Consider the following 17,231-nt stretch of genomic DNA (forward strand, 5'->3'; position numbering starts at 1 on the left):
CACCGCTTTTAAAGATTTTTCAGATTGCACGAGTGATGCAACATGGCTTTGGCTGAATAGCAATCAGGGTTGCTTTGCAATCCTTTCCTCAGTATGCTTGACTTTCTGGTTACCAAACAGACGTTTTCCTGGGAGTAATTATCAAATTTCAGGAAAATAACATCCAGCATTAAAAGGTATCCCAAGGGTGGGTCACACTGCCCCTACAGTGCAGCACCGTTGGGCCCAGGATCAGCACAATTAGGGACAACACGAAAATAAATTACAGAGCAGGCACTCTATGGACAAAGCATCCCGTTGTGGGTTTTTTTTTCTTGAAAAATAAAATCTGTCTATGAGTATCAATGAGGATAGAGATAAGGACTTTCAGAAAACCGTGACTGGGCTTGATCAAGAACTCCATGTGGTTTTTTGTTGGTTGGTTTTTATTGGAGTTGAGCATCTACTGCCTTGGGAAAACTTTCTGCAGTTTTAACCTAAGCCCTGAATGTCTGAAGATGAGCTGGTCAAATCCTCTGAATTTTTCATTTCTTAACAGGAATTGGTGTCAGGAAAGGACATAACCAGCAGAGATAAACACTGGGAGCGTAGCACATGACTAAAACAGCATTTCCTCCAATTTACTACCAACATTGCAGACTGCCAAAACCAAAGATCTACAAATACTAGCAAATACTATAGACAGCGAAATTCACATCAATAGCACATACTTATGCAGTTAACTCAGTGAGGTAACAGAGATGAATAAACACTTGTACATGTAATGTCACTGCTGCATGGTAAAAATCCTCCCATGCTTGTGATGATTTCTGACATGTTTCTGACCGGTTTAACAGATTTTGGGATAGACAAAGATTCTACTTGTGCTTCAAAGACTTTCAGAAACAAAGGAATAGCTCAAAAGGATTAATGAAATGTCCAATCAGATAACCAGAACCTGGATATAAACTTGAAGTTCTCAATGACAGAGAAATGCTCTAGGTGAGGATATAATGATCAGACCTTCATGATGTTCTTGAAGATGTAACTGTAGGTGTCTGTCTTTGTGTCTCGCTTTGGTTTGCAGATCACAATATAATTTTTGAAGAGGAAGACATGTCTTTTGTGTCCTTTCCATGCCATTCTAGCTCCTGGAGCTCCTTCCCACACAATGAAGTGGCCCTGATAGGAAAAAAAAAGGAAAAGCACATAATGATAACTCTGGAAAAATTACCATGATGATATCTCATCATGATTTTTCAGTGAACAGATAACAAATGTTTACTGTTACTTCATCATCTTATGCATCTCTGTTTTATTCCAGCACAGCAGATCATTTCTAATGCTCAAGGTGACACATCAGACTGACAGCACTAACAGGGGTGCACACAGTGTTTGTCATTACTTTGACCTTTAAATGGTATTTTTTGTTGCCAGAAAAATACAGAGCTCTTGTCAAGCTGATGATAATGGAAAATTATATCCGGTGTGTTATGTAGACACTTTATCTGCTCACTTGGTCTCCTTACCAGAGCAGGACATTAATTTCACATACCTCAGTTCAAGACATGGGTTCCCCCTGGCATCATTAGGGAGAAGTAAGTGCTCTTGGGGTGTGGTTCACTGGACTCTTCTTTTTTTCTTTTTTTTTTTTTTTATGTCTAAATGTAGATAGATGAATCCCCACCAGAGTATCTCACGATCACTATAATTTAGCCTTACAACTTCACTCACCAATACACTGTAATTCCCATGCAAGTCATAGGGTACAAACAGGCAGAGTAAATGACTTGCCCAACATGACACAGTAAGTCTACAAAGAAACAGGAATTTGAGTAAAGATGTTGAAAGTCCTAGACTAGTGTCCCAATAGCTGGGTGACCTGTCCTCTGTGCTCCTAAAACACACATCTGTTTCATGAAAGACATCTGGAAGATCATGCAGGTCTTCTGAAGATGTATGAACAGTCATGGGAGAACATCCATAAATTGATCTAATGTTTTCACATGGACCATATCCAACGTATATATGCTACCTTGTTCCAACATCCCAGCAAACTAGGCTTTTCGAAAGAACTGTGCGAAATGTTCCAAATCCCCGGAAGTGTTTAAGGCCACATTGGATGAGGCTTTGGGCAACCTGGTCTAGTGGAGGGTGTCCCTGCCCATGGCAGGGGGTTGCAACTGGATGATCTTTGAGGTCCCTTCCCACCCAAACCATTCCATGATTCTATGATTCTATGAAATGAAAGAATGTAGATTGGAAAGGCCCAGTGAGCTTCTAACCCTTGAGGAATCTACAGGAAAACCCACTGATGCCAGTAATTTCAGGAGTCGGTCCACGTAGCTTGCCAGTAATGAGAGGAGTAGGAAAAAACAAAATGCTTTAAAATCATCTAGGGGCCCAGAACAAATCTGTTACTGTTTGATGAGCGGGTTGGAAAGGCAAATACTATATTATGTGTGAATTGCTCCATAAACATCTATTCTCTGGTGCTTCAAACCTTCATCAAGCCAGGAGACCCATCTCTCTGAACAGTAAGAAAGGCAATAAGCAAATAGTCTCTTTCAGATATGTTTTCTAAAGGAGCTTCTCGTAGGACCTAAGGCTACTTAGAACCTAGTGAAGGCATGCATAGCACTAACACTGACTGAGAAATTCGAGTTACCTGTCGGATGGGTTCACCAAGGCTTTCCAAGGTGCCCGGATAATTCTCAATGAGTGAGACATGGAGGTTGTTTTCTGCTCTTCGGGTGAGCGCAGACACAATAGCATAAGCCTGCTCCAGCAAAGTGCAGTTTTGGCTGCTTCTTGCTTTGTTTCGGATTAATTCCTGTAGATAAATGAAGAAAATGTTACTAGGCAGTCAGGGAAAAAAAAAAAAAATCCTTGACAGCCAGAGAGTTTCTCAATGTCTGTTCCAGCTCTTTCATCTGAGCAACTTTTATCCCATTCTTTCACGATGTGCTGCTTAGCTACTAAAGTCTCTTCTTTCCTACACATTCTGTAGCCTTAACGACTAACCAGTCTGGCTTTTCCTTACAACAATTGATGTTAAACAAAGACAAAGTTGAAGCAATATCAGATATGCTCCAGGGAACCAAAAAAAAAACCCCAAAGCAATCCTAAATGTATCCATTGCATTTCTCTTGTGCTCACCCTGATGATACCACGAGGCAAGCAATTCGTGTGAATTCATGTGCCAGTGCTAAACTAAGAGTCAATATTAGGTTAATAAAATGAGAGGTTGGAAAAAATACAAAATGGCAGTTATCCTGTTCTTCTCACGTTTGTTCCTATTCCTCTTTTTTAGCTATGAAGGCATGGAAAGTGCCCATGCTTGCTCTTCTCTTCCAAGAGACCCTTAAAAACGTTGATGTTTGTGTGCAGGCATGTGCTCAAAATTAGAAACTTAATGTTCTTCAAACTATTCAAACTGCTTACTTGTGTAACACTAGAATACAAAAATATTTTGGCATGATTGTCTTCTTCCTGGATATCCTAGTGCTAGTTCCTATGTAAAATACTGTATAAAATGCTACTTTGAAATGTTTGTTTGTTGTCTGGGCTAGAACCTGAGATAGTAGGATAGATGAAAGCTTGAAAGATGAAACATTTCAGGATGGCAGAATGGGGCAAAGCTTTTCAGAATACAAATATTTCAACTTACTGTAACATCAGTATAATATACAGGGAAAGAAAGTGATAAGCCAATATCTTACACATTGGAAACTGCTTTTTTTTATAACATACCTGTTGCTGAATGTGAAGCAAATTCATACTTGTCATGGTTATATACATACATGTATTCATATATATATGTATATAAGCATATTTTTTTAATATATGGATATGCATATATTTAAAGATCACTCAGATAAACCTTGCTGAACTTTTTGGGGTTAGAAACTGTGAACCTCTACCTGGATTTACGTTTACAAAACTATTTAGAGAGCACCATCACTGGTGATCATTACTGTCTTACTCAAGCAGCTTTCAATTGTAGTTGCATCAGAAGGAAGCCAAGAAATATGAAATAAAAATAAAGTCTTTTTCTACACAAGCTGCACAAAACAGAACATAGACCTATCAGATACACGTGTATAACAAAAGCTCTTCACCTTGATTATAGTCTGATACTGCTGGATCCTGTTTATGGGTTTTTCCAGGTAGTGCTGCAGTGGTGGGATAAGCGGCTGTGAAGGATCTTCATTAGTTAAAATTTCATCTGTGTATCTCTGAAAAAAAAAAAAAAAAGAAGAAGAATGAGGAAAGGTTGTTATAAAGAACAATAGAAAAGATTACTCCCTGGAAAATGCTCATATGATGCTGGTTTATAGACCAAACTCAGCTAAAGTTGGATAGATCTACAGGACCTTACTAGTCCATGTTTTGGACATCTGTAACCCCATCCTTTACTGGCTAGTTATCATTTTAGACTGCAAGATGTCTGAAATAATGAATTTGTCTGCTTTTCCAGTGCAGGACTGATGCTGGCGAAATGTGATCCAAAGCTTGTAGAACCAGTTGGTGTGACGGGAAAGATTGGTGCTTTCGGTGGGTGGGATGGCAGGAGCAAGTGAACTCAGTGCCAGACCTCGGTTGGGAGTGGTCCATGTGTTTGCAGTGGCAGTGACCAGAGCGAGTAAGGGTGTTGGCACTGGCACCTGGAGTGGGAAGGTGCTAGAACATCAGCCACTGAACTGGATGTTTATCCTTTCCACCGACCTGGTGCACGTGGGTGCAACTGTGTGCAATTCACCAGCAAACTTCAAGCTGGACTAGATGCAAGTAGGAGACCCAGGATCCAGGCATGGACATCAGGGAGGCCGAGAGTTTGTGCTGATAACTTGAGGTATCTGTGAATGTGGGGTGAGCGCAAATGTGTGCATTTGTTTTTTAGCGAGCATCAGGCTGGACTAGCTGCAGAGTAGGAGATTCGTGGAGAAGGTAAAAGTGCTCAGGATCTGTGCAGGGCTATTGGATGGACATAGGAGCTACTCAAGGGATCCAACAAACATGCATGTGCTCATGGATCTGGAGTGTTGTGTATGCGTTTTCACTAGTGAACTTCAATCCTGAGCAGCTGGAGAGGAGAAACAGGATTTCCCTATCTGTACTAACATTTTATGTGAGTTTGTTTGGTTTTATAATATGGTGGCCCTTAAAACATGCCTTAATTACAATTACATAATCACAGCCACATTCATATCTGTATAATCTTTATAATACTCATAAATGCATAAACATATGTAAATATATTCCCATATTGACTGTGTGACCAGGAAAAGCTAGACAGTGAATATAGACTTATTATATTTAACAATGATTTCCCACAAAAATATTTAATAATTCTTTTCAGGATCACATTTGTGATTAATAACTACATTTCTTGATGCAGTGAGTTACAGGATGCATGTTCAGCAGGTACTTTGGTTACTGTTTTACCTTGTAGAAATCCTGCACAGCTTTGCTGACAACAATTGACTCGGCCTGTACCCTCCCCACCAGGTACTGGATGTACTTATTAAACTCTGCTTCGTGCTTGATAAAGCACATGGCCACGTCATCATCAGTGTCACATTTCTGCAAGCCTCGGAGGAAGACACTGTGGAGACAAGGACATGTGAGAAGAAGGTGATGGAATGAGGCTCGAACACGGTCCCAGCAGCCAGACTTGTAAATCAGGCAATTTCAGGTTAACACAGATTAAAGGAAATGACTGGGGGAAATGAGGAATGTTGTCACATTAGTATTAAATTTCTCAATGCCTCTTCATCCAGCATGATGCTGCCCCTCTTAGCTTGAATATATGAAATGCCCTGCAAAGAAGGTAGGGATGACTTTCAAGGGCTTAGCTCAAGTTGGGAAGTTAACCCTTTCCCAGGTCTTTATGCCTCAGTTAAAGGATCAACGAGCCATCCACATGAGTGAAGAAACAGATCCCCACTCTGCTTCACGAAGGATGTTGAGACAGGTTCACACGCACAAAGATTTTTAGCCGTGTCACTAGCTGATGACATGCATCACTTCTCGCAGTTGAAGTTACTTTTGGGGAAAAACAAAAGGAGAGGGAAAAGAGGGAGGGAAGGAGAAGGGAAATCTATTCTCACGACCCATCCAGGAAAAGTGCCAGATGTCCCACATAAGTGTCCTCCCCACTGCAAAAGTGGTGCCCCCATAATGATTTCCCCAGAGTAAATATATACTTTTAATCGCAACCTGCTCAAACTCCTTATCTGTTGCTCCTGCTTATGGTGCCACCAGGACTGATCGGAGAACACATTGCTTGGGAAAGATGCTGCATGCTCACTGGTGCTTTGTGCATGTGTATTATTGACCCCCCCACCTAATGTAACCCAAAAATTAAGACCACAGGGTAGGAAAATGGGGAAGAAACTGTGATCCTCATGCTGTTGACAGGGACTTCGCATAAGAACGATCCCTTCTGATGAGAGCGAGTGTCAAGGTGCAAAAAGAGGCCCCTTAGCAATGGAAAGCCTAAGGCATATAAAACATTGTACAACAACACCTCTCCCTGGCAAGTAGAAGTATTTCAGCCTGGACCTTGGGAAGTCACTCTGTGAACAGCAGATTTGCAGTAAATCCTTTCTTGGAGTAGGCAGAGGCATTGTACCACGGTGTTGTACCTGGGCAGCCTGCTACAGCTGGGTGTGTTTTCAATGCATGGATGCTGGCATCAGTTTTAGATTAATGTCACAGAATCACAGAATGGTTGGGGTTGGAAGGGACCTCTGGAGATCCTGTGGTCCAACCCCTCTAGCAGGTTGCACAGGGTCACAACCAGGCAGGGTTTGAATCTCTCCAGAGAAGGAGACTCCACAACCTCTCTGGGCAGCCTGTTCCAGGGCTCGGTCACCCTCAAAGTGAAGAAGTTTTTCCTCATGTTCAGATGGAACTTCCTGAGTTCCAGTTTGTGCCCATTGCCCCTTGTCCTGTCACTGGGCACCACTGAAAAGAGTCTGGTCCCTTCCTCTAGACATCCATCCTTTAAATGTTTATAAGTATTGATCAGATCCCCTCTGAGTCTTCTCATCTCCAGGCTAAACAGACCCAGCTCTCTCAGCCTTTCCACATACAAGAGATACTTCAGTCCCCTCATCACCCTCGCAGCCCTCCACTGGACTCTCTTCAGTAGTTCCCTGTCTGTCTTGAACTGGGGAGCCCAGAACTGGACACAGAACTCCAGATGTGGCCTCACCAGGGCAGAGTAGAGGAGGAGGAGAACCTCCCTTGACCTGCAGGCCACACTCTTCTTCATGTGTGTCTCTATGAAGACACTACTGAAGTGCCTATAAGACCATGCTACCTTTTTATAATAATTCACTGTTTCTCAATTAAGTTCACTGAAAAGGGTAAGAAATAAGCTGGACATATGAAGGTTTGAAGCTCTGAAGGTTATTATGGAAGTCCCAACCCTGTGCTCTGCCTTAAGCTATGCCATCATCTATCATCCCAAAAGGATGATCCATTCCCTTGAAGCTCAGCACTGCCAGTGCTCCACATCCTTCACAGTAATAAGCTACTGTGGCTCTGACACCAGGTATGTGAGCCACTCTTTGTTCTCAAATGAAGGCACGTGGGAACACCCACCTGGAATGGAAGCGAGCAATGTCATCAATATTTCTGAAGATGGTGGATCTCTGACTGGCGACAGCTCCTGGGACATTGGGACAGGTCTCAGTGTACTTAAGGTGATGAGTCTGGAGGAACTGTAGATCTTGAATGTAATCCTCTTCTGAGATCAACAGCTCTTGCATAAGAACACTGAAGAGAAAATCAATAGGCAAAAAGAAATCACAGAAAAATCATCACAATTATCCTTGACATGCTGAGAGACTTTTAGGCTCTAAAGCAGAAATATATGATCAGAGGAACAGACTTCCTGGAGCGTGTTGACTAGATCCCCCTGACCATAAGAGGAACTTAGACACCCTGCTCATGCAGTGATACCTTACAGATATCTACTGTTAGGGCAGATAAAACGGACCGTGAGCAACATAAGGATCTATGTACAGTAGACAGTAGCAACTTCAACGCTACTTTATGCAATCAAGAAAGCAAATACCTCCATGAGAGCACACTCAGTAGTGTGCTGCGCTGCGAGGGAGTAACGCAATGTTGAGAGCTTTCACTGCGTCTTTAGACACCATCCTCAGATTCAGGACACCTCAAAGTACAGAGGTAATCTAGGATTTTGTGAAATCAAAGAGCTTCCACAATTGCATTATGTAAAACCTGCCTTTCAAGTCATCCAATATGATTTAGATTGCCTGGAATTTTCCTAGGGTGAAATCAATGGCAAAACCCAATCAAAGATCACAAATTACAAGTCTGAGAGAATCAAGGGTTTGCTTGATTCCAGGAAAGGGGAGGTGGCAGGACTCAGCAGAACAAAACCAGTGACTCCGACAGGAGGGACCTAAATGCCAACATTTATGTTAGTTCAAAGGCAGGAAAACTCACAGGTGCAAATACCAAATGACACAAGCTCACCTCAGCTTCCTTTTATATTCATCTTCAGAAACAAACTCTCCAGGGAACTCGGGAGCTTCTGTTGTTCCCCACTCTGGTGACAACTAAAATACAAGAAAAAAGAAACATTATTCTTTTAAGTTAACAGTGCTTTTATCAATGACTGAGGAATATCCCTTGCGTGTTCACAATCCCTTTCAAGAATTCCTAAACTAGGGTGAAATTTCTTTTTTGCTGGACGATGATTAGGTCTTTCAAACTCAGGCACCCCTGTATACATACAGAAATACTGCCTAATCAAAACATGAAAAAGTCCAATCATGTTACAGAACTCTTCCACAACTTCCTCATCCATCACTCCTTGCAAAAGGGATGGCTCTAAATTGCAGCAGGAGCTAGTAATTTTACATGAAAAAAACCCACAGCACAATCAGTCACCTTTAATTTCTTGTCCAGATAGGCTGGAGATACCCAACCCTGTCGAGAGGGGCTGGATTTTGTGGGTTTAGTCCTGACCAGCCACTTCAGAGGATGAGCTGAATCAAGGACTTCCACATATTGGCCTTCCTTCAAAGTGATGGTCTCCTTGTCAGGAGCAGCAGGCACGTAGTCAGCTGTGACCATGTAGACGTCAAATATCTGCAGGCATGAAACGACAGTTATTTTGTGCTCTGAAAACAGAGTACAGTAACACCAGCAGAACATAAATACTTAATGTTTTATTCTCCAGCCCTCCTACAGCAAAGAGAATAACTGTTTGCTTTTTGCAAACAGAAGATTAAATCTCTAGGAGGCTCAGGCCATATTTTCAAAACTATCTGAGGTGTTCTGGATTTACACCATGAAACGGTCGATTTTTCTCCCAAGACAAAACAAACAGCAGCCCTGAAAATGTCAAAATAGGTTTACATTTCCAAAGCTTTAACTATTTTTTTTTAAGGACGTGTTTGAAATGAGCACCCAAAAAAGTTCTAATTTTCACAAAATTCTCATTTTTCTCATGAAGAACTTCTTAACAAAAAAGAGGATAGAGACCCTTAAACGATAGGAGATTAGTTATTCTACATTAAGTTTTCTCCTTGTGTTAAACATGTCCATAAAGATCTCATACCTCTCCTCTGGAATCCCCGTCTTCAGACTCAGAGGAAGACTCCTGAGCAATGGATGAAGGTCTGGATCGTCCATGGCGAGGAGATGCAGAGGGAGTTTTTGATTCATCATCACTTTCTGCACCTGGCACTCGAAGTGTAGCTAAAATGCAGAGCAAGAGCGAAGTGTGAAACAAAGATCTCCAATTTGAACATGAACCAAATCTGTAATAATTTGCAATTTCATAAAAACAAATATTCCCTAGGAGAGCATTTGTAATATTTAGTGTGACCTCCTATTGATATTTAGGATTAAATAATTGGGATGTTTTAATACATGAGATTGCATGCCTATGACATGTACTGCCAGTGCACTGCAAGAGTATTTGTAGGAGAGGTAATGCCTCTATTTTGGCTTCAGATAAAATTTTACTACAAGATAATCAGTATATGATGCACAAACTAGGATTTTTCATTTAATTCAACAAATCATTGGATTACTGCACAGTTGCGCACACAGTTTTCAGCCTCAACTTGATTTTAAAATCCCATTGTGTGCTAAAACTTGAAGATGTTGGAAGTCTTCAAAACAGGATTGCTTTCAGACTCAGGAGTGCTGAATAGCTGAAGAACTCAAAACACCTAAGATGTTCAAAATACACTTCCATTTTTACAATTTGACCTCCACTCTAAAGCTTACACTTACTCCTGCTTATTTAAATAAACACTGTATACATAAAATGGACACTAGTCATCTTAGTTTACTGTAATAGCTTTTTTTTTCTAGTTCAAAACTGTAGACTAAGACATACAGTTTGGATGGACTGTTACTAAAATTTCTTAGTCCTAAACATTTACAAATGTTCATATGCTTATGTAGGATGATTGTCACAAAACCTACTTCATAAATCTCACTGACATTTAAAGTCCAAATTATACCTAAAAAAAGATTGCATATTTTTCTACATTAATTAAATTCTATTTGTCAGGTTCCTTACCCTGACTTATTTTTGCAGATACCATTTCTGAAATACGTGAGGTGAGTTTCTGGAAGAACTCTTCTGAGCCAACATCAGCTAATGAAATAGGGCTTTTGGGTACACCTTCTCCATCAGCTTCAAGGTCTCCTGGAAAAAAAGAATTTTCTGTTAAGCAAGCAATGTTGTTGGAAAGTCATCTTTTTTGAGTAACAAAAGCTTCTGTGGGAGGACGGTTTAATTTTCTTCACTTCCCCTGTTTTTAAAACTGTGCTTGCTCACATTTCATCCAAATAATTCACCCTTGAACAGAGACCAGTCCTGAAAAGTTCCAACATTTCAGACAGTTTCACGAAAACAGGACAAAAGTAGGTGGTAATCGTGGAACACATAGACAATCTCAGCTGTAGATGTGAAGGGCAAGATTCGGAGAGAGAAAATAGCTTCTCTTACCTTCTCTTGTTTCAGAGGGTTGAATAGCTCTGAAAAACAAAGAGTAAAGCAGAGTTAAAAGTTAAAATAAAATGTGTAGTAAGGAGAGCTAAATGAGAAACACGCCCTCCTTCTCTGCCTCCTGCATGAAGGCTGGGAATATGTAGGTAAGGACTCTGGTTTGGACTGCAGGTGCTGGTAGCCGATAGCCTCCAGGGCCATGAAAACAAATGAGAATTGGGGCACCTGGCTCATACGGGCACAGAAACACTTGGGTGTCTTAGTCTTTGAGCCAAATCCCATCTGAGAATTATCCTTATTCCTGACTTTTATTTCAAACTGTTGCTTGAGAAGACCTGGCTGCTCAGGGAGTGGGTTGCAGAACAGAGCAGCCTCCATCTCCCTGGTGCTACTGAGACTTTACTCCCAGCTGGCACTGAAATAAAACTATTACAGTTGGAGACATTATGTCTAGTGGGATCTGTAGTCTCAGTCAGTTTTCAGTGAACTAATGCTCAACAATTTCCAGTGGTTTCATCAGGAAACCAAGGACTGGAGAATATGCAGATGCTGTGGTCCTGCCAAGAGATCTGTTCCCATCACATCAGGATGCCTGTGTGTTGGCGAGGAGAGCTGACTACTGGTACTGCAGCGGTTTTGAGGTCCAAGGAGAGCCTTGCTACACTGACAGTTTCTACCAGCACCAAATTCATTCATGCCAGCAGGAAAGGGGCAGGAGACTATATTGTCAACACTGAGTGAAAATGGCTTCACAGACATGAAGAGCTACCAGTATTTGCTTGCATCTGATGAAGAGCATTTGTGGTGTTTCCTAAGACTACAGTTCTGCCAAAACTCTAACATCCTGAAGTCAACACCTCTGCTATTCCTGTGCTTTTTGGAGGCAGGATATAAAGTTTCATTGCACAAGCTGATCCACCCTAATTCTCTGTTAGTGCATAGGAAGCAAGAGGAAGCTCACTCTGTTTGATATATGATAAACCATATATCACTAAGTATGCCCAACAGAGCCTGGGCACATCCTTGGGAGAGATTGCAGTGGAATAGCTGAATTCACACTGCAGCTTTCTTCACTTTCTTCACACTTCAGAGGAAGGCTGGCCAAGCCTTTTAGGCTAGACATATTCTAGAAGCTAATGTGTGTTCAGGTGGATGATGTTTTTCAGACTGTATCTGCCTAGTATCCAAGCTAAGAATGGCAAATTGAGGAGGTTATTCTTCAGGTGCATTTATAAACAAGAAGTTTGTGAGCAGACCCTTTTCATCTACTTCTTTTTCTGTGAAGCATTAGTGTGTTTCAATGTTGGCAAGTAACAGTCAGACCTTGACTCTGTGAATTTTTTTGGCATTCTGCTTAGGAGATGAAAAGGTAGCAAGAATTTTATATGACCTACTCAATTTTATTTTATTTTTTTGTCCTTCTTCCTATCCTCCCTGATAATCAAGTATAATGGCTGATATTGATGCTACAGTATTTATAGCACTTTCCATCTTAGGCCCTCAAACTATTTTAACTCTGGTGCCATGGCATGAATGTAAGATGTTCAAAGCAAACACTGCCTAAAAGCGAACCATGGGAACTTCTGCAGGATGATATCTGCAGTGCTCCACTCCAGCATGGGTGGCCAACCACTTACCCCAGTGTGGTCATGATGGCTTCTGACACCATCACACGCTCCTGGGTCAGAACTTCAGCCTCTTTCACTGCAAGATGAGGGTTTATCATTAGAGGACAGAAGGCAGAAAATGTTCTTTTTATGTATTTACTGTAGGCACATTTTCTAGACATGGACTACTGGGAACACTGGAATACTGAATCTGCGGTGTTAGCAGCTCCTGAACTCGGATACATACTCCCACTCATATGATAAAAATAATTTGCTCCTCTCCTTGTTCACACAGGTGAATGATTACCCCATTTCTCTACACTGCTCAATCTATGCTCCTGTAGCTCTTAGTACAATAGAAATGTGGGATGCAAGGAAGAATAACAGAAAAATGTTTCCAAAACCTTCACAGTGCTGCCCCTACTCCCAGCCTATATTTGCTTGTCCCTCTCTTACTGCAGGGAACGTGCCAGGACATGCCCTGGAAAGCTCTGCAATAGGGGAATCAAATAACTCTAGAAGTATTAAGGCAACTCTACAATGCAAAATATCTTAGTAGACTGAAGCACTCAGAATAATTTAAAAAACTTTTTCTAGTTACTTTACACTGCCTTTCTTCCTTTTTTCTTTGTGGCTAATTTGATTGTTTTTCAGATTTGTCTTCTGTTTATATAGAAAAGATGCTACTCTTAACCTAAGGTAGAGTCAGAAATCTAAAACATCATTATACAAGTAAAAAGTATCATCATTTGCAAGGCAAGCAAAGTCATGGCTAATCTTGGGAAAATGCTTTTTTTTTTCAGTTGTGACGGTTAATTTCCTTATCAGTCACGCTTGTTTTTCTCTTAGGCACTGTATGAAAGGGAACATAGAGAATGTGTTGGATTGTAAGAAAGATTTACCATCTGCAACTTCTAGGGTGGCGGTGCAGATGGACTGGCCAGCCTTGTTGGTAGCAATGCATGTGTAAGCTCCACTGTACTTCTTTTTAACATCCAACAGGATTAGGCTGTGATGCATATTTGAACTGGCAAGTTTATACCCAGGAGTGTCTGGTTTGATCCACAGGATGTCTTCCCGAGACTCTTCTTTCAGCCAAGTAATGGTTGGTGGTGGATGTCCTAAAGGAAAATCAATGCAATGAGCTTTAATTTTCCTAATGGTGTTCCTTCCTTACAATTATGAGCAATGCTGTGAATAAATGCTATTTTGATCTGTTTCCTGATACTTTTCCAAGAATAACAGGCATAATATATAATAAAGGAACATAAACCTTTATACTCCACACTCCTAAGGACATTAAACCTTTTTGTAAAACCAAAACTGTTAACACATCTTCATAAGACTAGTAAGTGTTATTATCCTTGTTTTTACATACAGGGAAATGGAGGTGAAGATGAGTAAGATGCTCTTCTGTAAAGCACATAAAGTGTCTTACAAAGTTGGGAGTAGAGTCCCAGACTTGAGATACAGGAGATGAGGTTACAATGACTTTGGCCAGAGAGAGTCTAGAAGTTATGCAATTTAAGTTTTATGCAGAGAGGCAAGGTATCTATGCACTTACCTTCAACTTTTACAGATAATGTGATGCTTGCACCTTTTTTCACCTTTTTATTAGTAAATCTTTCTAGGAACCTTGGTGGTATCAGCTGCTCATGGGAATCTGAAAATGACATTATTGATGAAACACGGTGACACCTTCTGTGTGAGTTTGGACTACTGAAAAATTCCTAGGGATTCTGCTATCATCTGCTATGGCTTCTCTCACCTGTTTCTGATGGCTCTTCTTTCTCATCAGGATCTGTAACACAAGGAGAAAAAACAAAATGACAAGTACAAATACCTTTCTGTCCATAAATTCAAGAAAAGAAAAAAAAAAAGTAGCTCCAGGGGATTACTCCTTGCAGGAGATATTACACAGAAATATTAGCGTGATGTATAAGAGGCCCTCAGTTTTAATAAAATGAATCATTAAAATTAATCAGGTTGGACAGGAATAAAATGTATGTTTATGAGACAACAGTCAGACCCTAGAGAAGTTACCTGTCTCATCTTTGGGACACACAGTAAATTTACAGGTAAACCAAGATATAAAGCATGTCATCTTTTATCTACAGATTTCCGCACCTCGCTTGCATTATCTTGGTGGGCTTTCTCAAGAAAAATAACTGTATAAAACGGAAAGAGCCACTGGAATAGGGAAAAGCAGGTGCCAAAAATAGTCCAGTACCTACCTTTGACTACCAGCCTGGCCGACGAATATGCAGAACCAGCAGAGTTGATAACAAATATTGAGTACTGGCCAGCATCTGCCTTGGTGACGTCGCGAATTTCCAGTGAGTGGAATTCCTGTTTATCAGTCTTCAGGATGCGATCCGAGGCCTTTAGCGGCTGTCCATTTTTGAACCAGTAGAGACGAGGCTGCGGGTACCCTGCGAGGAGCAGTTACAGACATGGAGAACAGAATGCATTGGCAACATTGGTTTGGGAGCATCTCCAAACAGGCAGATCGTTCTGAGCAGGAGCTAAGGAATCCTCAACTCTGCCCAGGGCTGCTGTTTCAAGGATTTACCCAATTAGGGATGGCTGCAAATTCATGAAATTCTATTTATCTGTTAAAGTTCTTTCCTGTCTCTTCAGTTTCTGGCATACTGGTTGCACGTTCAAATGCCTTTCAGGTTGGAAAGGTAACACTTAGGTCTGATTTGCAAAGTACACAAAGAGAAAAGTTGAAGCCAAAACAGTTCTCAGTTCTCATCATTTTTATAGGCAGCAATTGGAGAAAACAGGAGAATCCCTACCTCTCCCTACCACAGAGAGTCAACATCAGGAGGATGATTTTGCATTTTTTAGGTTGTAGCAGCAACCCTGTCATAGAGAAAGGCAAGTCCAGGACTGTTTCATTTATTAAAGAGAATAAAGGACACCCTCATGATCATTTTTTATTCCTTTTTGCTCCTCCATAACAATTGTGCTCAGAGAATTACAGGACTCAGTTTTCAGAAGCATATGCCTGTAATTATGCCTGAAGACATGGACACAGAATGAGACAATCTGCTTGAGTCTGCTGCAAAAACTCAGTGTTCATCAGCAGGGACACATTCTTCTAGCTGGTTTGTGCAAAAGTGGTGCACCACTGGGGTCATAGCTGCAGAAGAGCACATCGGAAAACCTTGTCCAGCAGCTCAACCTGACAGCAAACCTGGAACAACTGACAGCGCTGTGGGCTCCCCTTACCTTTCACCTTCAGGTGAAATTTAGCCAGTGATGCTCCAGGTGCCACATGAATATCATGAAGCTCATCAAGGATCTGGGGCAATTGCTCCTCCTCAGTAGTAGATTCCTCCTGTTCTCGGCTAAGAAGCAATTAGAAAGAAGAAAAATCAGCAAGCCAGAAAAGAGTTAGGAATCAGAATCACCTATTTTAGGTTAATTCAGTCCATGGGTTTTGTCATCACGACAACAGATTCAGCACTGTATGACATTAAAAGTAATGGAATGATACCACAAAGAAATATCCAGACTAGCCTGAAGGCAGTCAGAGCAAGCTTGCACATGATAAATGTCCAGCTGTTGCAGTTATTGCATCTCAGCTGGTCTGGCTGTTCCTTTATGACATTAAACTGGCCCTGCTAGATATAGCAAAACCAGGCTTGACATAAATATGCATATTGATCTTACCAAGTCAGAAGTTAGAAAGAGCTAGAGTTCGGTATTTTACCTTGAAATATATTCTTTGGCACTGTAGTAAGAAGATGTCTCTGTTGCATCTGCTGCTGTCTCATAGTCAGTGCTGGTCACTATTAAATGGAAAAGGAAGTGTTTTTCTAGAATCTGAGCTTTGAAACTGTTTTTCTTACCATAATTACATTTTCCCTACTAATTTGAGTGACTGGCAGGTCGATTTCACACTGCTAGTGCAGCAGGATCCCAGATGTCCCTGGATTATGGAAAACACCCCCCTTTATCTGAAAAGCTTTGCTCTGAGCCTTGCCTTGGAGTCAGCAAAACCAAATTGAACCAAAGAGGTTTGCAAGTGAAATGTTTTGTGGGCAATGCATACTTTTTTTTAAAGTAAATAGTGTTTTTCTCGAAAAAAATTTATCAACTCCTCAGCATGACCCCTTCTCTTGTTTTTTTCTGCAATGATTTTGAGACTTACAGTCCACTCGAAGCTCAGCCTTGGTTGAAGCAACTCCCATGTTGTTTTCAGCAAGGCAACGGTAAACACCCATGTCGGTGGGGACCACAGCTGTGATGATCAGCTGATGGCACCCTTCCTGGTCCTCATTGATCATATAATGATCGTTTTCTTCAATGGCTTTGCCATCCTTGAACCAGCGAACCGTGGGGAGCGGTTTGCCAACAACAATGCAGTCAAAGCTGACTGGATATCCATCTTGTACCTCTTGGTTTTGGAGCTCAGTCATGAACATGGGAGCTAAAGTCAGGGTAGTTAGGAGAGAAGAAAGGAAAAACTTGGTTGTGTTAAAAGATGTATTTTAAGAGCACTGCTGCCCAGTGCCTGAAGATTTCTGGTTTCTAGGGTTTTTAATTGCAGAGCGAGATCTTTTCTCTATAAAAACAGTCAAGATGACACTCCTTGACAAACACTATGAGGATATTCCATA

At 41.1% G+C, this 17,231-nt stretch overlaps 1 protein-coding gene across 1 annotated transcript in view; it reads right to left on the minus strand.

Annotated features, from left to right (window-relative positions):
- OBSCN (obscurin, cytoskeletal calmodulin and titin-interacting RhoGEF) overlaps nt 1–17,231 on the minus strand; it is a 197,712-nt gene that overhangs the window by 50,982 nt on the left and 129,499 nt on the right. The window contains exons 74-91 of the mRNA XM_075746848.1: nt 16,763–17,041; nt 16,322–16,400; nt 15,838–15,956; nt 14,835–15,032; nt 14,369–14,401; nt 14,165–14,263; nt 13,503–13,721; nt 12,631–12,697; nt 10,994–11,022; nt 10,562–10,690; nt 9,587–9,726; nt 8,914–9,114; nt 8,497–8,579; nt 7,594–7,767; nt 5,428–5,587; nt 4,101–4,217; nt 2,648–2,812; nt 1,003–1,161 (exon numbers count right to left, since the gene is read on the minus strand). Coding sequence (XP_075602963.1) covers nt 1,003–1,161; nt 2,648–2,812; nt 4,101–4,217; nt 5,428–5,587; nt 7,594–7,767; nt 8,497–8,579; nt 8,914–9,114; nt 9,587–9,726; nt 10,562–10,690; nt 10,994–11,022; nt 12,631–12,697; nt 13,503–13,721; nt 14,165–14,263; nt 14,369–14,401; nt 14,835–15,032; nt 15,838–15,956; nt 16,322–16,400; nt 16,763–17,041 — 2,450 coding nt within the window. The remainder of the gene's footprint in view (nt 1–1,002; nt 1,162–2,647; nt 2,813–4,100; nt 4,218–5,427; nt 5,588–7,593; nt 7,768–8,496; nt 8,580–8,913; nt 9,115–9,586; nt 9,727–10,561; nt 10,691–10,993; nt 11,023–12,630; nt 12,698–13,502; nt 13,722–14,164; nt 14,264–14,368; nt 14,402–14,834; nt 15,033–15,837; nt 15,957–16,321; nt 16,401–16,762; nt 17,042–17,231) is intronic.

The sequence above is a fragment of the Balearica regulorum genome, chromosome 2, assembly GCF_011004875.1.
Source record: "Balearica regulorum gibbericeps isolate bBalReg1 chromosome 2, bBalReg1.pri, whole genome shotgun sequence".
Lineage (NCBI taxonomy): Eukaryota > Metazoa > Chordata > Aves > Gruiformes > Gruidae > Balearica > Balearica regulorum.